The 23,708-nt window shown below is 42.5% G+C and overlaps 1 protein-coding gene across 1 annotated transcript in view; it reads right to left on the bottom strand.

The window, feature by feature from the left end:
• Window positions 1-2,109: 2,109 nt before the first annotated feature.
• Window positions 2,110-23,708, bottom strand: part of ERBB3 (erb-b2 receptor tyrosine kinase 3) — a 109,749-nt gene continuing 88,150 nt past the window's right edge. Inside the window, exons 18-28 of the mRNA XM_060763876.2 lie at window positions 22,450-22,569; window positions 21,268-21,366; window positions 19,776-19,961; window positions 16,839-16,994; window positions 16,127-16,202; window positions 14,896-15,042; window positions 14,490-14,587; window positions 11,394-11,543; window positions 10,380-10,451; window positions 9,379-9,646; window positions 2,110-9,215 (exon numbers count right to left, since the gene is read on the bottom strand). Of these exons, the coding sequence (XP_060619859.2) occupies window positions 8,674-9,215; window positions 9,379-9,646; window positions 10,380-10,451; window positions 11,394-11,543; window positions 14,490-14,587; window positions 14,896-15,042; window positions 16,127-16,202; window positions 16,839-16,994; window positions 19,776-19,961; window positions 21,268-21,366; window positions 22,450-22,569 (1,914 nt within the window). The 3' untranslated portion in view covers window positions 2,110-8,673. The remainder of the gene's footprint in view (window positions 9,216-9,378; window positions 9,647-10,379; window positions 10,452-11,393; window positions 11,544-14,489; window positions 14,588-14,895; window positions 15,043-16,126; window positions 16,203-16,838; window positions 16,995-19,775; window positions 19,962-21,267; window positions 21,367-22,449; window positions 22,570-23,708) is intronic.

Genomic DNA, 23,708 nt, shown 5'->3' with positions numbered 1-23,708 from the left:
GCTAAAGACCTTGTAAAAGTCACTCAAGGCCAAGTATGATTGTCTTCTAAAGGTAGAGTCTTGGCTGTGGGTCTGTAAGTGACTGTGGAGACCTATCCTGAATCTACATGGTCTTTTCCAATGAGAACATCGATTTCTAGATGGAAGAAAAGTCCCAACAAGGGCTTGTTTGATGTATCTGTCTTTCAGCAGGCTTCTCCCTTTCTCCCTCTATTTGTGCCTCTTCAAAATCCACAGCACTGTTGGTAACAGCTGACCTCCTCTTACAGTGCTTAAGGGTCAGGGCTTCCCAATTTTCAGAGATTTGCAGGATTTTTCGAAGGCAACACTGATGGAATCTTTCTAGAAGTCGAGTGACATTTGTCACTCCATGTCTCGCAGACACACAATAGAGTTGGAAGGACAATAGCTTTATAAACATGCATCTTGGTATCCCTACTAATGCCCTGATCTTTAAACATTATCTGCTTAATTTGAATAAAATGCTGCACTCACAGAGCTCAGACGGTGTTGTATTTCGGCATCAATGACTGCTTTTGTGGAGAGGTGGCTGCAAATGGAAGCCGAAATTGTCATTTTTTAAAGCTTTACACCATTAATCTTTATTGCTGGCATTGCAGAAGGATTGGTTGGTGCCTGCAAAGAGAGCACTTTGGTTTTCTCAATGTTCAGTGATAGACCAAAATTTCATATGCTTCTGCAAGTATGTTTAAGGTGGTTTGTAGGTCTTCCTCTGAATGAGCACAGCCTACATTATTGTCAGCATAGTGAAATTCTATAACAAAAGTTGTTGTGAACTTACTTTTGGCTTTCAGCCTGATGAGGTTTATGGTCAGGACTTCCCACAGTCCAGTGTATTATTTCCACACTGATGGGAAAACTAATCCATAGTCTTCAGCCATAGCAATTGAATCAAACTGCATGTTTTCAACAGGGTAGATGCCACCTTTGATTTAAGGTTTGACAAAGCTGGACCTTCAGATATGATTTTAGTACAGCTTACAGCAGCAACAGGTGAGGAATGCTGGGAGTTGCAGTTCAGCAACATCTGGAGAGCCACAGGATCACCCCCCCCTCTCTATCCGAAGCATGCTAATGTTGCCATATCTATAAGAATCAGCATCAAGTTTTGTATAACTGGGCGAGTTCTCCATGGAGTCTCTGTAGCACCCCAACTCAAAACGTAAGAGCAATTTTAGAAACTTCTAGTATGGAGATATAGTGCTGTGTGCACAGGCCAGCTACACACATGCCCCCTAAGCAGGCATGTAGCTGGGGGGGGGGGGGCTTGGGGGGCTTGAGCCCCCCCCCTGAAATTCTCATGGTGGTCTGCGAAAAGGCCTTACTGGTACATTATTTAAACTGTTATGTTTATTCATAAACTGTTATGTTTATTCATATCATGATCTGATCACCATGCTCAATATATCCCATATGCATGGGGGTATTGGGGTAACGATACAAAAGGTTTGCTAGGGTAGACCCTCTTTCACTCAGACTCAGCCCCCCCCCCCCAAAAAAAATCAAAATCCTGGTTACGGGCCTGCCCCTAAGTATCTGAGTTTCTTGCTATATCAAAGAAGAGAACAACCCTGTTCTGACAATAAGTGCAGGAATCCAGATTAGTGGGGAATCTTTCCCTTCAGATGTTTCGGACAGCAACTCTCACAATCCTTTACTCTTGGCCATGTTGACTGAGCTTCTAGGAACTGACATAAAATATACAGAAAGTCAGTCTCCTCATCTGTGACCTAGGCTTTCTAGTTGTCCCTTTAGCAAAATTCCTGTGCCTTGTACTATTGTACAACATGCAAACATTAAACAATGCAACCTTTCTCAACATGAACATACAGTGATGGAAAACTTCCTGCCTAAGTCGAAGAAACAGCATTTTTGCCCTCCCTCTCGCCTCCACAAAATGCCTCTTTAGCAAAAGTTTTTGGATCATATGCTCCAACACATGGCCAGCCCACACTCACTTTCCCAAATTTTATTGCTGCAAGACGCCAAAAAAGTTATAAATGCAGAATGTTAAGTAGCTCTCTCATTCTTCCCTGCGTTTACTGATTCTTATCCACTCCAGTAGTCGAACAGAAACAAACACTGCAGTTTATCAATGTCACTTTTATTTTGTATTCAAAACACACACACACAGAGACATACACACAAACTTATGTGAGGTCTTCAGCATGAGGAAGAACCTCTGTCAGGAAGGACTCGGTCATTCTTGTTTCTGAAGCCGGTTTGCATCCAGCTCTTGCCCTCCAAGGAAAAGGACTAATCTCCGACTCCCAAAACATATTGGTGATCACACAGTGTTGCAGACAGCTGTTTACTGACAACAACTGTGAGAAGATAATGGACAGCATCCAGATGACAGATATTGACTGGAAACTGCAAAAGGAGGAGTGATAGCTATTTTAATGATCTTTCACTCAGCGTATACCCAGCCTTTGATTCCTTGATTGAAGCCAACGAAAGTGTGTAGGAAAGTTAGGATCTGGGGTTTCTTTTCACACGTCAGGTGATAACATGGATTGAAGAAACTATCATCCATCTTACACAATCATATTGAGATTTTCGAAAAAGTGTCCCTCAAAGTGCACCTTTTGAATAGGTTATAGCTGAAATAATTAAAATATTCATGTCTATGGGTCCCATCACACGATACAGTTGTAGCGCTATGATTCCACTTCAATTGCCATGAAATCCTATGAAAACCTGGGATTAGGAGTGGAGAGAGAGGGACCTTTGGATTCCTCATCCAAAAAAGTATTCCCTGTTGCCTCTACTCAGTGGTTCTCAACCTGTGAGTCCTGGGGGTGTTTTGGCCTACAACTCCCAGAAATCCCAGCCAGTTTACCAGCTGTTAGGATTTCTGGGAGTTGAAGGCCAAAACATCTGGGGACCCACAGGTTGAGAACAATTGTTCTAACTAAACGACAAGTCCTAGGATCCTATAGGATGCATCCATGACAGTTATAAGTGAAATCAAAATACTATAATTATGTTAAAGGACCACAAATTAGCACACTGGTCAGTTTTAGATTTGGCTTGATGATGGCTGGATTTAAAGCATATACAATAAATATACATATTTACATAATTACAATTTACAACACAAATAATCTGACGTAGTATTTCTCTCCAATACATAAGGTTGACAGTTTTGTTTTTACTAGTTCTGCTCTTTGTATTTTTACCTACAGCCTGCATAAATTAAGTCAAGGTACTGTACACCATACTGGGTGCAATCCTATACATATCTGGAAGTAAGCTCTACTGAGGTCAGCAAGACTTACTTCTGAGTAGACATATACAAGATTGTTCTACTAAAGGAGAGGAATTGAGCTCAGAGTTGGAAATCTTATGCTCTTTCCATGAATATCATTTGCCTGCCCAAATCAGCTTCCTTGTTGAGTATCTATTTGATTAGAAAGCAAAAGGTAAACTAAAAGGAAGCCATCTGGTTGGGTGCCCTTCTGCAATGAGGGCGCCTTGCCATCCTTCCATTTTGCTAATGTCTTGGCACAAGAGGACACCATTGTCCTGGCTAATGACAAGGGAGAGTGTCTAGCTTTTACTGTTCTTGTTTTTGTAAAAACAATGCTATAATTTATTGTTAGGCTGAAGTTGGGACATGGTACAAAGCCATTTAGTGTGTGTAAACATTTGGATTCCTTCCAGTCCTGATTTAAAAAGAAAACGACAAAATCCTTCATTTCACCAGTTCCCAGGCATGGTAAAACAACAGTCACGGTCTAACTTAACTTCTATGACAGTATATATGTTCAACTTTGGAGAACACATTAAATACATTATTACGCTACTATTAGAAAAACACAAGACATAAATCACAAAAGTCGGTGAGGACAATTGCATGCTTTTTGTTTGGTGCTCATCACTGTTGTAATGATTTTTTTAAAGTTCATTTGTTCCAGTCCTGATGTCCCCTCGAGCAGTGCTTCTTAAACTTTTCCCACTTGCGACCCCTTTCTGCCAGAGAAATTCTGATGTGGCCCCAGATATACAGGTATATAAAATAGGTAAAAAAATAAAACATTAACTGATAATAAATTGGCATTTGCAAGGCTTGCTATACAGGCTGATTTTTCTTTCTGTTGAGTACAACTGAAGCATCTTCTGAAGAGTCTACTATAAACACTGCACATTGCTACCAATAGATTTCTGTAAAAGGGTGGCATTCAGAAAGCTTTTGCCAATTTTTTTGTGACCCCAACACTGAGCTATGGTGATCCCATTTGAGGCCGGGACTTACAATTTAAGAAACTGCCTTTGAATGCCTGTTGTACTCAAGCCATTGATAGCACACATTTTATTGAAAAGAATAATCTAGGTAAATACAGAAGTTAAAACACTTCCATCACACTTTAACTGATTTTCTCTGCTCCCATATCCTTCGACTCACACTTATTTTTTGGGGCTATTTTTTTTTATTCTAATCAATTTCTGCCTTGTATAATCAAAAGAATGAGTTGCCCAACAAAATGAGTTCCTTTTATTCTTCCTGCTTTATGAGACAACAAATTTAAGCTTGGCTCAAATGCCTTGAAGGCACTAGATCCTGTCTGATTTTGGAAGCTAGGCTGGGTCAGCCCTGGTTAGAACTTGGATGAGAAACCGCCAACAAATACCAAGAGCTTTAGGCTATATTTCAGGGGAAGGAACTGACAAAACCATCTCTGAATATCCCTTGTCTAAGAAGTGTGAAATTAATGAGGTTGTTGTAAGTCAACAGTTGACTTGTAAGCATACACACACACACACACACACACATTTGAGTTATTAGTATTAATGAGACCGGCTAACTTATCAAGAAGCTATCGTATCTTCTGCATGTATAACCAGTGAGTAAAACACAATATCCTCAGTGGCATAAGATGGATTTTAAAAGTGAATTGCAGCAAATTCATCCAAACCTAGTAGAGATCTAGTGAATGAAGTAGCAGCAGCTTCTCTTCCATACCACCCACAGCACTTATAAGAGAACTATCGGTTCTGAATCGGGCATAAAACTTGGCTGATTCAGGCATAAAACTAGGCTTTTTTAAAAAAAACTAGGCTCTCGAGCTTCCCCTGTAACAGCAATTTGATATATGGCTATGCCTTGCTTCTATTTAAAAAAGAAGAGGTATGGTTATCCCCCCCCCCCCAAATGATTGGTAACTCTACTATCCCAAAGGAAAAGATGGACAGTAACAGGTACAATGACTCTGTATGCAAGTACAAAAGAAAGGGAGGGGGGAGGCTTGCCTAAGTTTAAATGCCAAGTTTTTGCACACTTAGCTTTCTCTGAAATATGCTTAAAGCTTTCAATAGTATTTTATGCATGCCTTGTGCAAGTACAATGGAGGCAGAAGTACTGAGACAACAGCGTACATTGTCCCATAGTAGTTCAGTATATCCAAAATCCAGTTAAAAATGGCTAAAATGTAAGGCATGGTTCTGTTGCTTTTGTTAACGTTTAACTACTCTTGGAAAACTATGGCCAAGCTAATTTGTTGTATGTTCCTCAACACAGTGTTTCCCCTCCAACTAAGAAGGATCTTTTGGCTGGTTGGTCAAAATGAAAGGAAGGTAGGGATACTGGGAGAAATTGCTTGGCAAAGAAACAATTCTTGTTGTACTGGTAGAACCTGATGGTGCAGCCCTATTGTGCTTTTTTACTCAGCAGAAACTCCCACTCTGTTCATGTGGTTTGCTACCAGGTATGTGCATCAGACTGCACCCTTAGACTTATCAGACTACACCATGATTTCAGCTTTGAGACAGGATGTCTCCTCCCCTGGCCTGTTATGATGTGAACTGCTCACATTCACTACTCAAACCACTGACTGACTACTATGGTTATTTACTACTCCACTAATTTTTTCAACTTGATGTGTCCCACAATATGACAGTAAGATAAAGAAAAACCTGAAATAATTTATGCTTGGGGAGGTGAGGCCGGGGGAGGGCGGAAGGAGACGAATTTCTTATCTCCTTCTCCCCTAAAAGATTCCACTTAATTAATAAGCCCAAACTTTGGCAATATTTTATAACTTCTTTTTCCTGTAGAGGGCAATCTAATAGCATCTCTAGCACTCTTCCCAATCTTAGCCAACCCCTTGTATGCAGCTCAGGTGCCAGTCTTGTTGGCGCAACACAGGTAGCTCTACTTGCTTTTCAACTTTGTCAAGATTTCACCACACCCTGCAGAATTCCAATCTGGACAAGGAGCTAATTTATCAACTCCCTGTTTCCCACACTGGGCTAGGAGGTAGTTATGTGTGTGTGTGTGTGTGTGTATATATATAACTTCCAAGCCAAATAAAATTAAAGCTCTTCTTCAGAACCCATTCACACCTTGTCTACACTAACTATTTAATGCAGTTTCAAACCAGTATTGAACAAAGTGGTTTCACTGTGCAGATGATTACATTGAAAATCCTTGAACCAGTTCTGAAGCCCAGATGGTGATGCTATAAACCACTGATGCACTTTCAGGGCTTGCTTTTGTGTGAATTTCTTGTCTGACTACTGCAGTTGGAAGTTAGCTTTGAACTACATTAAATGGTCAGCGTAGATGCAGCCTCAGTCATCTGAGCATTGTTCAAACGTCGTTCATCCACACACCCAAAGAGCCTGCTTCTCTCAGTCCAGTGAATAAAATCTGAAATACTGGGATCCAAAGTGGCTCGGGAAATAATGGAGCTCCCTTTTTATGTAACCTACTCTTTTCCTCTCTTTGGACTGGAGAGGATGAGGAATTTGTGGGGGAGGGGGTCGATTCACCAGCCTGTTAATTACACAAGTAGCATCACATATTTTCAAAACTTCTCCAAGTCACATATTTCCAGGTTAGAAGAACTAATGGAGACCAACACAGGGGACCTCACTAATCTAGGTTATTTTTCTCCCCTTAACTATGTTTTGACTTATTTAAAACACACTGCAGAAAGGATTTTGCACAGAACTCAAACAAGACACCAAGATATAAGATCAAAGACAGGGTTTCTCTAATAGCTTTCATCTCTCCCTAACTGCATTTGATTTTTCCCTCCTTTTGTAAATATCCCTTTTATGATGCAACTGAGAACATGTGAAAACAAAGACAAGGTTACATACAGTATGACTGGTCTTTAGGGCAAGGTGGGGCAGACGGTGGTGATGGAAAGGAGAAATGTGTTCCCAAGTCATACTCTTGTGTAAACCAGCCTGATTCAGGGGAAACAGTATTGAAGCCCATAGTGCAACTTTGGAGCTGTCTGAATAGCATGAGTCAACTCAGCAGTAATGCACAACCCTGCTGGAGCATTCCCCTATTGGCGTGGGAATTAAGTTAAGGCCGCCTCCTTTACATGGCCCCCGTCCTGAGAAACAGCCTATATTCCCTTTCACTGAGGGAGCCAATATTGAGAATGATGCCTTTCAAAAGGTTCTGAAACACCTCCATGGGGTGGGATAGAAATTTTTCCCATCTCCTGAGCAAGACCACACACTCTTTCTCCCTGCTGTGCTAGAGATGACTTCTGCCAGGTGGGAGAGATGCTGTTGATAGTGATAATCTACATGCTGGAGATGGAAATGTGGGTCTCTGGTATGGTCAGGATTTATTTCTGTCCACTGTCTTGTATTCCACGTAGATATGAACATTTGTAAGGCACAGAGCTTGTTAATAATACTGTGGAATATCAGTTTGTGAGCTGAAGGCAGAGATGAGAAATTTTGGATTCCAGTCTCTCTGACTATGAGAAGTAAGATCAAAACCTACAAGTTCCTGCATGGCAGAATGGGGTTGGAATGGATGACCCTTGTGGTCTCGTCCAACACTATGAATTTCTCACAGCTTCACATTCAGACACATTTTCTCCCTAAATGAGGTTATGTCAGGCTCTCAGAAAGAAAGAAAAAACATAATTATCCTTCATGATATCCATCCCAATAGCTAATCCTCTCCTCTTCCATTGCATACATTGTCAAGCATAGCAAACAAAGACATCATCTTTTTCAAAGGGGGTGCTTCCTCCCCTTCACTCTTACAGCCAGGCTCAGCATGCTTGGCTCGTGCGTCAGCCCCCCTGCTATGGAGGAGCAGGGGGTTGTCATTACAGAAGCGGTGGTGGCAGTGGCAGGCCCCCAGAGGCCCCCACTGTTGTCAGAGGTTCAGCATGGGGTGCCACTGCGGTGTTGCACTTTGGCAGGTCAGCATGGGAGACTTGGCTTGACTTTCGAAACTGGAGCTGCTTCCTGAAGAGATAATGTCCTCCGCCAGTAGAGCACTGTGCCTAGACACAGGCAGCAAGTCATCTCCTCTCCTTACACAAAAGGACTTCTTATCACTAGATCAGGCCTTCGCAGTTTGTGGTGGAGTGGATTCCACCAGTTGGGATTCTCCCTCCCAAGTGGTTCCTATTTGCCTTCTAAATCAGAGCATTTGAACCAGAGAAACAGACAGGTCAGACCACTGTGCCAGACAGAGGTGCCATTGTGCAACCCAATGGGAGACCGTCTTGGTTGGGCGCAGCTACTGAGGTCAACATCCCTGTGGTTTAGGAGCCTTATGGAAATTCTCCCCCTTTCACCCTACAAATCACAGTAAGGTTGTTGGCAGCTAAAGAGCCATGATTAAGGCGATCTTCCTTAAAGATAGATGAAGCTGCCAACCCTTGGCTAAGTCCGTTGAACATCGGCCTTGCTAAACATCCGGCTGTGCCAGTAATCTGGATTGTCAAAAGCACAGTCCGAGGCCTCCAGGGTCCGCAGGGGGTTCATGAACCCATTCTTTGGATAGGGGGGACTCTGGCTGTCAAGACACTGAACCGAGGGCAAGACGGCGTCCATTTCCTCGTAGCCTTGCTCATCTGGAGAGCCCTGTGTGATGCCCGAGTCCATATCAGTATAGTCTCCTCGAGAGCTGTGGATGCTGCTCAGGGATTTGCTGAGCTTGGGTTGCTTGTTCATGTACTCATAATCCTCCTCTTCATCCCCTTCATCCCGGCAAGGCGTAGTTAGTTGGGAGCTGGGTACGCTGCCCAAGGATGCACTCAGTTCTGAGCCCAGATCCATGTACTCATAGCCAAGCTCCTCTAAGGAGGCTGGCCGAGGCTGCGAGGATTTTGCAGGGCGCCGATTCATGTACTCGTACTCTTCCTCTGCTTCATGCACAGGGAGGGAGCCTCGGACCAGGGAGGCAGCAAGGCCAGCCGCACGCTCTGTATGGGAGAGAAAAACCATAGTCTTTGTCATCCTGTAGTCACCGAGGGTGGCCTAACAACCTTTTATAGGTGATTATCCCCCACAATCCTCCTGGTATGCATAAGAGACATGAATTGTGTCTCGTTCCTTAGCAATTATTCTTTCAGCTGCAGTACTTACCTCTGCCACTTCGATCTGGCATGACATAGCCATTGACGTCTTCCTCTCCATCAGCACTCCCAACTGGAAGCATCAGGCTCTCTCGCTGAGACAGGTAGGCACTATCTCCACGGGACCGTTGGCTGCGGCATAGGCTCCCAGACAATGACAAATCCTCGGTGAGGTCATACTCTGAAGCTGTGCCTCGCCCCTCTGATGACTCCGATACGGTTCGACCCACCGACTCCTGCCTTATACGCAAAGTCTGCCGGGACCCCAGACCAGTGCTCTGTATTACAAGAAGTCAAGAATTAGCTATAAAAACACATTTGACCAGGGCCACAGGCTCCCATTCTCCCTCTTCCTTAGTGAAATTGTATGTTTGCCCACAATGCCCTGCCTCATGCACAGAGGAAGAATTGTTTAAAGCTACAGACAATGCGGTCACTGTTGCCTGTTTTTGGTCAAAAATTATTTAACCGCTTGTGTTCCTCTATTTTTATCAGTTTTATACTTATTTATGTAATGCTTTTGACACAAAATAACTAAGTGGAATTGTCGTCTTAACCTATGGGACCCGAAAGACATACTATACCACCAGCACCACCTCCAAGTTCAGACATAAGTGGCAAGAACTCCATTCAGTCATGGGCTATGGCTACACAATCTACAGTCAAACAAGAAAAACACATAGCTGCTCTGATGTAAAAGCAGAGCTATGTTTGATCTTCAACTAAGACCAGTTTCCATCCTGCTCTCCATGCCTCTTGAACCAGAAACATCAGCAGTTGAACCCTCAAACCCAGAGCTTCCATAGATTCCCAGCCAGCTTGGCTACTGGTGGTTTCTGAAGACTACAAAATAACTCAAAGCTTTTGCTATAGCCCTCTCTTCCTTCTCTGTGACAACTAACTTACAAGACAGGCTTTCCTCCTCTACTACTCCATGTTTGTGATACTCCTCTGACTGGCATGCAATCACTTATACTACATTAATTTTGATTTCCATAGGGAAAGTGTTACCTGGCGACTTCCACTTAGGGTGCTTTGATTCATTGGGATGTACCCAGCAGAAGGATTCAGAGGATTTGGAGCCTGGAGATGTTTTTTGGAAAATAAAGCATGCATAGTAGTAAGTTACTCGCATAATTTAATTTATACACAAACAATATTTTTATATAAACAATAGCACATAAGAAGATCAGAGCCAACCATAGCCTCCTCAAGCTTGTTTTGGATGATAGAAACATCATTTTTGTGCTTTAAAAGTTTGGAATTATAGAAGAGAAAGAGATATTTGGAGAGATTGCATTAGCTGCTGAAATAAGTTTAAAGGCTTTGTGTATTTTGCACCTTTTCTTGGAAATAGTAGTTGGGTTGCACCATTTTCTTCTCTTTGTATTTTGCACTGTTTTATTTTATTCTTATGTTTCACTTATTTTATTGCGATTTTATTTTTGCCGTTTTGTACTTATTTTACTGTAATTGTATTATTGGGCTTGGCATCATGTAAGCCATCCTGAGTCCCCTTTGGGGAGATGGTGGAGGGGTATAAATAAAGATGATGATGATTATTATTATTTTGTTGCTCTGCCTCCAGCAGTTAAATGTCTTGTGTCAACCCTGCACCACATAGGAAAGTCTCTTCCATCGGGATTGGCAGCAAACACACACATACACAGAGGAGACAGAGAAAAGAGAGGGCCTTTTAAAAAGCTCCCCATTCTTAGAGACATCTATGAGGCAATATGTGTCCTATGTGGCAACAATCCTGCTGAAAGAAGTGATACAATTATCGGTACATTCCTACACTGAAAGATCCAATAGCTAGATTGGCAATTCAAGAAATCTGTCAAGAAAGATCAAGGATTAATACGTTCAATCATGCTGCAATTTCAGGCAAGACTTTCCTCACATGGCTCTGAAGAATAGGAACAATGGGTGAAGCCATAGGGAGAATATGGCATAAATAGGGCAGAGCCAGGAAGACTCTCAATGTATTGGTGTAAGAGGTGGTAGTAGGGAGGCATCACTTACCCGTGTGGAGTCAATCCACTGCCTGGAAACAAAGAGGTTATTAAGTTCCTCTTCTTCTAGCTCTGACTCCATATCCAGTGTCTCCATTTCATCCAGCTCCTTTTCAGTGAGGGGCGGTGGCTCAGCATGGGGGAGTGTTCCACATTCTCTCTGTGGAGAAGGACAAGTATTTCTCATTATGGTTACAACAATATGATTCTATTGCCACGCCAATCACTGCTTAGCACTGCCATGAGGTTTCTAAGCAAAAATGGAATGTATAATTTTAAGATTAGAGTGGTCTTTGAGCAGCATCTCAATATAGATAAGTAAAGAAACCAAATCTCAAGCCTTCCAGGAATCCCAGTCCTGCAGGCGTGCACACATAAACACATGTATAAATCTAGAAATTTTAGTTTAAAATCAGCCCAAAAAACTTTTGTCTGACTTAGCCACAGGGCTATATAAGGACTGTACTTTAGCTCTTGTAAAAAATAATAATAAAAAAATAAAAGGACCATCCTCTTCTCTGAGTTGAGTGCCGAAAGGCAAGTGCTTAATCTGTCCTAGGAGAACCTAAAAGAAGTTCTACTTGCTCTGCCGTGGTGTCATGCCTGGCCTTTTTGAATGCCTGGGTTGGGAAATGGTGGTGCAGCTCAATGGTTGGCTCATGGGTCATATCAAAAGCCGCAATTTTAATCAAAAACTTGCCCTTGACTTATACTGAGGTCAATGTATATAATGAGTACATGCAGTCATTTTTAAGAGCTCTATGTAGCTATACATAAGCATCCTTCTCTTCAGCCATGCTGCGAATAATCAAACACACACACTCAAAATCCCACTGCACATATAGTAGGCCCTTTTCATTCACGGGTTCTGCATTCATGAATTCAATCTCTTCAAAAATATATTTTTTAAAACCAAACGCTGATTTTCTGGCTTGATTATTTGGCTTTGGATCTCTGCACAATAGTTATCTAATGTTTATATATGTTGTTTAATGTTGTTTTAAATTGTTGTTTAATTGCTTTTAATTGCTGTTGTTGTTTGGGCACACCTTCAGGGTGAGAAGGGTGGGATATTAATGTCGAAATAAATAAATAAATGATTGATTGATTTTACCACATGTTGATGTGTAGGCATGCCCTGCTATAATGTCCTGTCTGTGTATTGTCTATACAAAGCGGCACTGAATGCTTTCCTGTTTATATGTACTGGGATCCGTCCTGAGTCCCCTTCGGGGTGAGAAAGGTGGAATATAAATAAAGTGTTGTTGTCGTTGTTGTTATTATTATTATTATTATTATTACTAGCTGTGCCCTGCCACGCGTTGCTGTGGCCTTTAGTAAGAGTTTTGAAGTCTCTGCCTGGCCTCTCTTCCTTCCTTCACTCGCCCTCTTTCCCTCTTTTTCTCTCTCACACTCCTTTCTTTCCCCTCTTTCTCTCTCTCTCTCTCTCTCTCTGGCATCCCTCCTTCCTCCCCCTTCTTTATGCTTGTGTGTAAACTTGAGTATCTTCTGTTGGTCATGGGGCTTCAGTGTGGCATGTTTGCCCCAATTCCGTCGTTGGTGGGGTTCAGGATGCTCTTTGAGTGTTGGTGAACTCTGAATCCCAGTGACTACAACTCCCAAATGTCAAGGTCTATTTCCCTCAAACTCCATCTGTGTGGATATTTGGGCGTATTGAATGCTTTGGTCTGGATCCATCATTGTGTCTTCAAAGTCGCCCCCTCCCTTCTTCCCACCCCTTCCCTCCCTGAGTCACTCCTTCCCTCCTCCCTCCCCCTCCGGAAAGACACGCCCCCTCCCTTCGCCCCACCCCTTCCCTCCCTGATTGACTCCTGGAAGGAAAGGGGTGGGGCGAAGGGAGGGGGCGTGTCTTTCCGGAGGGGGTGGGAGGAGGGAAGGAGTGACTCAGGGAGGGAAGAGGTGGGGAGAAGGGAGGGGGCGACTTTGAAGACACGCCCCCTCCCTTCGCTCCACCCCTTCCCTCCCTGAGTCACTCCTTCCCTCCTCCCTCCCTCTCCGGTTAGACACGCCCCCTCCCTTCGCCCCACCCCTTTCCTTCCAGGAGTGTCTCAGGGAGGGAAGGGGTGTGGGCGAAGGGAGGGGGAGTGTCTTTCCAGTGGGGATGCGGCGAGGCTTGGAGTGTGCGGAGCGGGGCTTGGAGGCAGCATGGGAGGAGTAAGATGAAGGAGGGGGTGGAGGGAAGGGGGCGGGGGGAAGTTGCATTGTTTGTGTGTGTGTGTGCCGTGGGGAAGTGCGGTGACGTGTTCGCGCTGGGCAGGGCGAGGGAGGGAGGGAAGTGTGTTGGCCATTCGGCCATTTGTGCGCGCGCGCTGGGGACTTTGCGCCAGTGCGCATGCTCAGTTGTTTTGCCATTTTTTCTGTGTGTGGTTGTGTTGTTTTGATTTCTGACTGGATTAGTTTGTACCTAGTGGGTTGTCCTTGGGACATGGCAATTTTGGTGGAGTTTTGTGGAGGGGTTTTAGAGTTTTGCTTCCCTGTTGGACGCCAGTAGGAAATTTATAGATATAGATTTCTTCACAGATTTTTTCCAAACTTCTTTTGAGTTGTTTGCCATTTTATATAAGGGATGCCATTTTACTACACCATTGTATATGTATGAGCATCCATGGATTTTGGTATCCACAGGGGGTGGGTGAGTTCTGGAATCAAGCCCCAGTGGGTATTGATAGCCCATTATATTTCCCACACCATGCCAAACTATTTGGTCAAGCCCTTGCATTGAAAAAAAGTTCTGAGTGGAGAACTGTTTTAGGACCCAGGTCTTAGAAAGACCAGATGCTTTCTCTAGCTCAGCACAAAAATTCAGCTGAGACACAGAAACATTCAAATTTTCAAAACAACGATTTCGCAGAGAAAGGGAGGCTTGCCTAAGGAAATCATGGCTCTGTGAGAGAAGGAGAAGAGAGAGAATGGAAGAAGAAGACAAAAGCTTGTCTAAGATGGTTTGCTGTTTTCTCATGATTGCCCCAAACCACCAAAGTTATGGCTTATGGCAAAGACAGAAACAGGTGAAACCATCAGTTGTTACATGCTTTAATGTGTAGCTTAGGCTGCAGAAAGGAAGTTGGATGAACATAGCACTGACCTTAATCACCAGGTAGCGAGGAGGGTCACGGGCCATCCGTGTGAACTCATTGGCTAGCTCTTTAAAAGTGGGGCGAATGTTCTCATCGATCATCCAGCCTGTGGGGTTAGAGGTGATGAGTATCAGTCAGGCACCAACCATGACTCTTCTATGATCTATAATTCCAGTTTATGGAATCAGGATCTCTTTTACACTGCACAGTTTCAGCACCATGATTCCACTTTAACTTCCATGGTGACATAATAGTCAGAGAGTTCCTCTAGCTGCTTGTGAGCAGACTACAAATCCCAGGATTCCATAAGAGGTTGCTATGACTGTTAAAAGTGGAGGGATAGTGATATAATTGTGTGGTGTGGATCAATGGACCTATCAGTGAAGGAATGGGAAATGTATTCCTGCCACGTACATTTTACCATCACCATGTAGACGTCAATGGTGCAAATCTGGGGCTGTGAGAGACGTTCCCCTTTCTCCAGAAGGTCAGGCACTTCTGAGAGGTGGATTCCAGCATAAGGTTCACTCCCAAAAGTCATCATCTCCCATAAGGTCACCCCTAAAGTGGAAGAAGAGACAGAAAATATGAATGAATGAGCGTACCATACAAAAGAATGGCTCTTATCATTACGGTATTATTATTACTTGAAACAGAGGTAGAGGAAAAGCTTGGGAAATTACTTTAAAAAAGTAATTAGTTATAGTTGGCAGTTCCAAAGTTTCTCAAAACATGATTTTACTCTTTTATCTTTTTAAAATTAATCCAATTGAGTATGTAATCGACAATTACAATACCCCCCCCCCCCATTTTTTCAGGGGTTAGAGGAACAGGGTCCCCATGAAAGTGGAAAACTAAACAAATATAATTAAAATTGTGTATTTTTTCATGAGAGAACACTTTTTTTTAGCAGCTCTAGGCCCCAGAAGCATCTCTAGTGCCAGTAACCTTTGAACAAATCTGCAAATGCTCAACCGGCAAATGTGAAGGGACAACTGTGTTTTTCTTAGAAGAACCACCTGAATATTGCAAGCTACTAGTCCCTTGTACAAATGCACATTCTTCCTCTTTAAGCCATTTTTGCATCAAAACCCACAAAAGTGCATGAGCCAGCAGCATGAGAATGAATCAGTTCATCTCTGTCACCATTTAGTACAACCCTACTTTAAAAAAAATGCTACAAAACCCTAACTTAACAAAATCCTTTCAATGAAGATATCCTTCAAATAGTAAGGTAGCATACTGATTGACTATACCAAATGTAAACACAAATTTATGTAGGTTTCATATACACCTAACAGACACCAGGAAGTAATGTTATAAACAATATTTTTTAATAATGTTGTGCATGAAACAATGTCTGTGTACAATATAACATCAAGGCTTCCCATAAGCAACTACTTGTATGTTATAAATGGAATGCGGGACTAGACAGGCTTTCAGCCTGATACAGCCGTGCTCTCTCTATGTTTCATGCATTTCTTTACTCTGTCTTTCTCTCTGCTTGTTTTTTGGATTGGGACAAGACTATATACTGAGATACAAACAGAGTCTTACATACAATCTGACAAATTAGACCAGATTTTTTTTTGTTTGGAAACTTGCTGTGATTGCAAAGACTGAAAAATCTTATGAGGCAGCCTACCATAACTCCATACATCACTTTGGTGTGTATATTTTCCAAAATGTATGCTCTCCAAAGCCATCCATTTTATTGGTGTCTGGAAAATACAAATCAGGAAGAAAAATTCAGATGTTAAAGTCATAAGTACATCACACACAGGCACTTACACACATAAAGACATGCTATCTGTAAGGTCCACATTTAAGGTTTAAGGTGGTGAAAATTAGGGGCAGTAGGAAGTTGTTATTTATTCGGTCAGTCACTTCTGACTCTTCGTGACCTCATGGACCAGCCCATGCCAGAGCTCCCTGTCGGCTGTGGCCACCCCCAGCTCCTTCAGAGTCAAACCAGTCACTTCAAGGATACCATCCATCTTGCCCTTGGTCAGCCCTTTTCTAGGTAAAGGTAAAGGGTTCCCCTGACATTAAGTCTAGTTGAGTCCAACTCTGGGGAGTGGTGCTCATGTCAATTTTCAAACCGAAGAGCCTGCTAAGTTGGCAGAAGCTGAGGCTAACAGCTGGAGCTTACCCTGCTCCCTGGATTCAAATTGCTGACCTTTCAGTCAGCAAGTTCGGCAGCTCAGCGATTTAACCTGCTGTGCCACCAGGGGCTCCTCTGAATATTCTACAGATTCCACTTCCTGGAATTAAGCAGCAATATCTTCCCTGAGACATTTTAGCAGAGATTAGGATACAAGCATATTCCTCTCTTTCTCTCTCAGACAAGTGCCTACCTTTATTTCATTGTAGAAGTATTTCTTGTCATCTGGATAAAGCAAATCAGCAATGCCAAAATCTGCCACTTGTACTTGGCTTGGGGATTTTACCAAAACATTACGAGCAGCAAGATTGCGATGGACCATGCGGTGCTCCTCCAGGTAGTACATACCCTGAACAAAAAGAAAGAGGGACATATGAATGAATGTACTACAATACTAGAGCCATCTAGTCTTATTTTTGGGTTGGAACATTGATGCAAAACAACCACAGCACTAGACCTCTAGACCAGCGGTTCCCAACCAGTGGTCCGTGGGCCACAAGTTCATTTAGCTATTGGAGTTCTTCCAGCAGGTCATTCCACAGTCGTGGGGCGGTAGATCCAGTACATCCATATTTACTTTCTATCTGGCACTACTTTAGCTTGTTTCAATAGTGAAGTTTGGGTGGTTGTTGAAAAATCAAGCATTCCTGAATGAACAAACTAAAAATTTAAAATTTGAATTTTAAATTGGTACACTATATGGTTCTGGCTGCAAGAACCATATAGTGCACCAATAGTATACCTATGCTCAAAAATGAAAGAATACAGATCTACCACCGAGAGAAAATGTGATTGCCAAAATGTTTAAAATGGCAGAAATTGACAAATTATCTAGTATGATAAAGAAAGAGTCCTTATAAAACTTTCCAAAAGCTGAGGACCTTTGATGATTTGTATCAAAAAGAAAAAAAACATGAAGGTGCTTGCGGGATTGGTAATTGCATGGCAGAATGAAAGACTTTAAATAACATGGAATAATAAGAAGCTGATTAATTGTTTTTACCAAAACCTCTTTAGGTTGGTAGGCAGGAGGTAAATTTTAATATATTCCCATTTTTTTTCCTTTAAGGCAGGAAAGGGGGTAATAAACATCTTATTTTACATTATATATATATATATATATAATGTGTAAAGTATCTCACACCACTTTATATAACAATATATGTAATACACACACACACACACACACATATATAGCATATATTGTTATTTATTTATTTATCATGTCAGTAGCAACCAGACAATTGTATTACATTTTGTTATTTAAAGTGGGGTGAGAGCAATTGCATATATATATATATATATATGGAAATGAAAGCATTTGTTCTCACCCTTCTTTATTACTGTTGAACCAATTAGATATTTTAGATGATAACCTCCCCACCTACCTATTCCACATACCTATACTCATTCTGGGTTTTCTCCATTTACTCTTCTATCTATTGCAATACACGGTCATTAATACTTTGTGTATTTAAGCAGCCAGGCTGTGTGACTAAGACACTTCTAAAATCCCCCCTTATTTACACCTATCTTTCTTTGTTCTCACACCAACAAGATGCTGTATTGAAAGTTCACTGAGATCTCCTTTTACGTTAATTAGTTAGGATGTAGGTATTTGAAGTGTATGTGCATTCTAAAAACAATTAGTAATGTTCTTTAGTTTGCCATTTGATGCTGTCTCTTTGTTTCTTTACTTAAGTCAACCAAGGCTCATTATTTTTGTTAAACTCTGCTGAGAGAGGCTGTTTCCAATTTTCCTCAAAAAGGGCTCACACCCTGAGATAGACCTGTTTTTCTCACAGTGATAAACATTATTCCACATTCTTCTTATGAGACGGATGCTTTTTGGCACTTGTCTTTTCATATCAGCACTATACATACATATGTGTAAATATCAACGCCAAAAAAGCAACCCCCAATGAAAATACCTCCTGAAAAAAGCAGGAGTTGTCTAGATATTGCATAACCAAATCGGTTTTGATTATACAACATATATTAACCCATAGCTGATTGCACAATAACTTGATTTGACTGCTGCCATTCCAGTGCTTAGCTATCTGTTGGCCGCTCTCAGCAACCACCAGGCCTTTGGGTCCTTTTCACCTCTTTCTCAACCTCTCATACTATGGTACTATTGACCTGTATGAGGTGTGATTTCTATACATTGTGGTGTTGTTTTCTATACAAGACTATAGGTACACAGGGAAGGATATATTTGCAAAAGTTATCTCTGAGAGGTAGATGAATGCGAATTAATTTTGGGGAATCCAGCCAAACAGCTAGAAACCATAGGTGGCTTGCTTTCTCATCAGGCCCACGGAGCCCCCGGTGGCGCAATGGGTTAAACCCCTGTGTCAGCAGGACTGAATACTGACAGAGGTCACAGGTTCAAATCCACGTAAAGCGGGGATGAGCTCCCTCTGTCAGCTCTAGCTTCCCATGCGAGGACATGGGAGAAGCCCCCCACAAGGATTGTAAAAACATCAAAACATCCTGGTGTCCCCTGGGCAACGTCCTTGCAGACGGCCAATTCTCACACACCAGAAGCAATTTGCAGTTTCTCAAGTTGCTCCTGACACACATAAAAAAATCAGGCCCACGCAATGCTGGCAATTTCTTTGCTGACAGCTATCCCATGTCTTTTCAGGGGGCACATCGTCCTAATAAAGCGCATCCACCAAAGACCCACACAGCTGAATAAAATTCCACATTTTCTGCTTTGAACTGGAATATGTGGCAGTGTGGACTCAGATAACCCAGTTCAAAGCAGATATTGTAGGATTGTGGAAGGATCCTGAGAGGTGGAATGAGGAATGCTGCAATGGGGAAGAGGAGTCGTTTTGCAACTCCGCTTGCACCCAGCAGGTGCCAAATATTCTTTGCCCAATTATACGTTCTGTGTTCAGCCCACATATTTTTGTCTTCATTAAAGCTTGGGATTGTTCCTTGAATAATCTGAATAAATTACACTTGAGTTCTCAAAAGGAACAAGAGCAAGTGCAATTTGGGTGAAAGGTTTTCCTTCCCTCAAACAATTACCTGGGACTGATGATCTCGTGCATTAATTGCTGTGGGAAAGGACTGTTAATGAGGTATCCTAATATTCCTCTGGAAAGCCCGTGCTTACCTTGGCAATCTGCACACACCAGTTGAGCATCACCTGGGGGCCAATGAGATCCTTGTTTTTCCGGACATACTCCAGCAGTGAGCCCAGCGGCAGGAGCTGAGTGACAAGCTGCAGATGGGTGCCAGTACAAATACCCAGGAGGCGGACAATATAAGAATGGTCCAGGCTACCTATTGCCAACATGTGCTGTTAGGAAACAAACAATCACAACGTCAGGGCAAAAGTCAGTGCTAACTTATGCTCAAAAGTACAGAAAGGAGCTCGCTGAACATCAAGAAAAAGTATAGAATGATGTTGAGCAAAGACAGATTGCGAGCCAACAGGGGTACCATTGCTACACCAAAAACTAATTGGCTCGGTCCCCGTCTGCTGGTTCTAAGGACAATTGACTTTGAGGAGCATCATACTTGGCCAATACCAAGAGAAGCTAACTGGGAAGCTGCCTTTCAATGGAATCACATTGAATTTGTCCTTTTCCCCACTAATTAAGAGCTGGTGAGATGAATGTTCATGGTGCTGTGCTCCCCTCACAGATTGTACCAGCACAAGAGTGTTTGAGAAATAACCCAGCACAGAGTCGGGTTTAAGACAACTGCAACTCAGAATAATCTCAGTTAACCTCACTCAGCAACCAGCTTGTGTATAAAGGGCAAGCCGCAAACACACTTGTGTGCCGGAAGCAACAACTGACGCTGCTTGTGGAAGGCACACCCTTGCCAACTCAGAAATTTGGCCTTAATTTCTTTGACACCTGGAAACGGATCCTGACTGTTCTTTAGAGCTTTCGTCTATCTGTTTTGTTTCCCTGGCTTCTGAATGACTTTTTGGCTTTGAACCCATTATGACTAATACTGCTGAGGCTCATTGTTCTTCACCAAATAATTGCCAGCACCTGTAGACCACTTCTGCCATGGCTTGACACCGTTAAATTGTGCACCAAACTAGTCTGTCATTGAAGTCTCTTAGGGCTGGCATAGTCTTGAAATCAAACCAGAGCTTGGCATTATTAGCATTAGCACTCCTTTTTTTATTGTGTCAGAAGTGACTTGAGAAACTGCAAGTCACTTCTGATGTGAGAGAGATGTTGCTAGGGGACGCCCAGATGTTTTACCATTCTGTGGGAGGCTTCGCTCATGTCACTACATGGGAAGCTGGAGCTGACAGATGGGAGCTCACCCTGTCTTGCAGGTTCAAACTGCCGGCCTTCAGGTCAGTCGTACAGCTGGCACAAGGGTTTAACCCATTGAGCCACCGTGGCTCCAGCATTAGCACTAGTATGACAGTATTACATTTTGAATAAATTAATTTGTTAGTTTAAAGTACTGCATGCATCTCTACTTGGCCCCCATCTCGGAGGTTGCATTCCTCACTGTGGCTACAAACATAACCATGAAAGAGCAAAAGCTGTGTGTTAAATAAATGACTTGTAATGAGGCAGGACCTGAGGAGACATTTCCAACCCCTGTTCCAAAAAGATGTCTGCAACACTTACATCAGTGACAGCATGGAACGTCTGCCGGCCACTTGGATCCTGGATCACTTTGATGCTGACAGGAATCTTGAGGGAATCTCCTTCTGGGATCCAGACACCCTGAAGGAATAGGAAGCCAGAGGAGATTAGCCATATTCTTGAAATGAGGAACCACGAACAAAACAATGGCCTTTGAGGAAGTTAGTCATCATAGCCACCAAGGACCTTTCCCTTCTATAGTATTGCTACTTTGCACCTACATTTAAGTATCCACCCACACATCCACCCCATTCCTCTGTGGGTGGAATCGCTCCCTTTTACTTCTACTAGCTGCTGGAAAAAGGAACTCCTTTTCCACTTCACAAAAGGTAAAGAAAGGAGAAGGTTACTTTGAGGAAATGATTCCTCCAAGACACAAAGTTGTGATAGCTAGCTTGTGGGCCATATCTGGGCTACCATTCTGGCTTTCAGACCAAACTGGAGGTGACACTCCTAGCCAGCCCTTATCTTCAGGCTACTTCATTCAGAGAGCAGTTAAGTGGCTCAACCCAAGTTTCCAGGCAAGCCAACTCCCTTCCCAGCAAAAAAAGAAAGATCGGGAGAAGCTGCAGTATAATAAAGTGACTCCAAGCAATGTGCAAGCCATAACTACCAATGTGCACAAAATACCAAAGGATTCCATATTAAGTGTCTGTCACTAAATAACTTGGCTGGAGATGATCTGTCTTATCGGTTTGAAGAAACTGGCCTTCCTTGTTGCAAAAAAAAAAAAATCCATAGGATGATAAAAAAAAAATCCATAGGATGATAAAAAAAAACTTACTGTTCAATCTCACCCATTTCATCAGCTTCCTAGCCCTTCATCCACCTGTGATAGGTGCAGCAGTAAAGCCCATAATCCTTCTTCATAAACATTACATTATTGGGTTTTGTCTGCATTTATGGCAGGCATCCTTAGAGGTGATGCGGTCTGTGACCTCACAACCGCTGAGGATGCCTGCCATAGATGCAGGAAAAAACGTCAGGAGAGAATGCTTCTGGAACATGGCCATACAGCCCGAAAAACTTACAACAACCCAGTGATTCCAACCATGAAAGCCTTTGACAATACATTACACTATTATTCCTTGTCCATCTCAGTCCTCTTGCTTGAGAATGTTATAAACTGAGCAGAACACATTTTCCTTCCTAGTATCAACTTACTTTGTGCACTGTTCCAAAGACTCCCGATCCTATAACTTTCAGCTTCTTTAATTCTGTCTCTTTAAAGATTCGGGCCAGGACTTTATTGGCTTTCTCACTGGGATCCAAAGGCTCAAAACTCTATAGGAGCAAATGGAAAAAGAGAAAGGGAGAAACTTTAATCCAGAGGGAGGAAAATGCAGCCCATGGACCTCATGAAGTCTCCAACCTTTTTGCAACCTCTTCAAACTCCCTCAACATCTCCAAAGGTCTCAGAACACCCCAAAATTCTTTAAAATGGAAGAGGCTTCAGATTGGTAAATCACTGCTCCTAATGAGGGGTTTGCTCTTAAACCGCACAGCTTCACCCAAACCAGAACCACCTCCAAACCCGATAAAGTAGATGAAAAATCAATTAAAAATACAGGAAGTGTACACAAGAAAGAAATACCTGATAACAGTTGGCCTTTGCTACAACTGCTTATTCACCTCTGCTTTAACCCACACTTTTCCAGATACCCTATTTGACAAGGGTATATTAATTCACAGTCCCTTTCCTTTTCACTGAACTTGTAGCAATTTTAACCTATTTTAACTCATAGGTTTGATAGGACCACTGCAGTGCCAAACTAAGCACTGTTAACATTCTTTCAGACACAGGGACTCTCACTTTTTCCACACTAATCCTGAGGTTTTATAGCAGCCTTTCAAATCCCAAAAGCCTCACAAAAGTGATACTCTTGACCATTATTGAGTCCCATTTGAGGAGATAGAAATATAGTAAATAAATAAACAAACAAACAAACAAAGACTTCTGAAGATATTCAGCCATGGATTAAGCATTTCAGTTGCTCACTTCCAGATATTTAATTTCTACCTAACCTTCACAGACAATGCAATTTTAAATTTATTTATTCTGAATTAAGCCCCACTGGATTCCATGGCACTTTCTCTATGTAAAGCAGAAAAAGACTTGCATCCTCAATGGGTTTCTGTCTCTCACTGGAAAGAGACTCTTGGGTACTAAGGTAAGTTACTCTCATCACCTGTCTTGACTCAGTATGACAAAAATCTAACTGGCTCCTGAGACCAGAAGTGCCCAAAGAAATGGGTCAGCCTGACTTGGGCGCACACAAAGCACACAACTCCTAGGAGGCCCTTGCCATATTGTATTTAGTAGCGATAGGACCCCAACAAGATATCTATCTCAGGACCAATTTAATCCCTGGATGCCCCTGCATCTAGTCAGCAGGCCAACAAGCCCAATGGCTTTTACTTAT

This window comes from Anolis sagrei, chromosome 2 (assembly GCF_037176765.1).
Source record: "Anolis sagrei isolate rAnoSag1 chromosome 2, rAnoSag1.mat, whole genome shotgun sequence".
Lineage (NCBI taxonomy): Eukaryota > Metazoa > Chordata > Lepidosauria > Squamata > Dactyloidae > Anolis > Anolis sagrei.
This window is presented reverse-complemented; position numbering and strand designations above follow the sequence as displayed.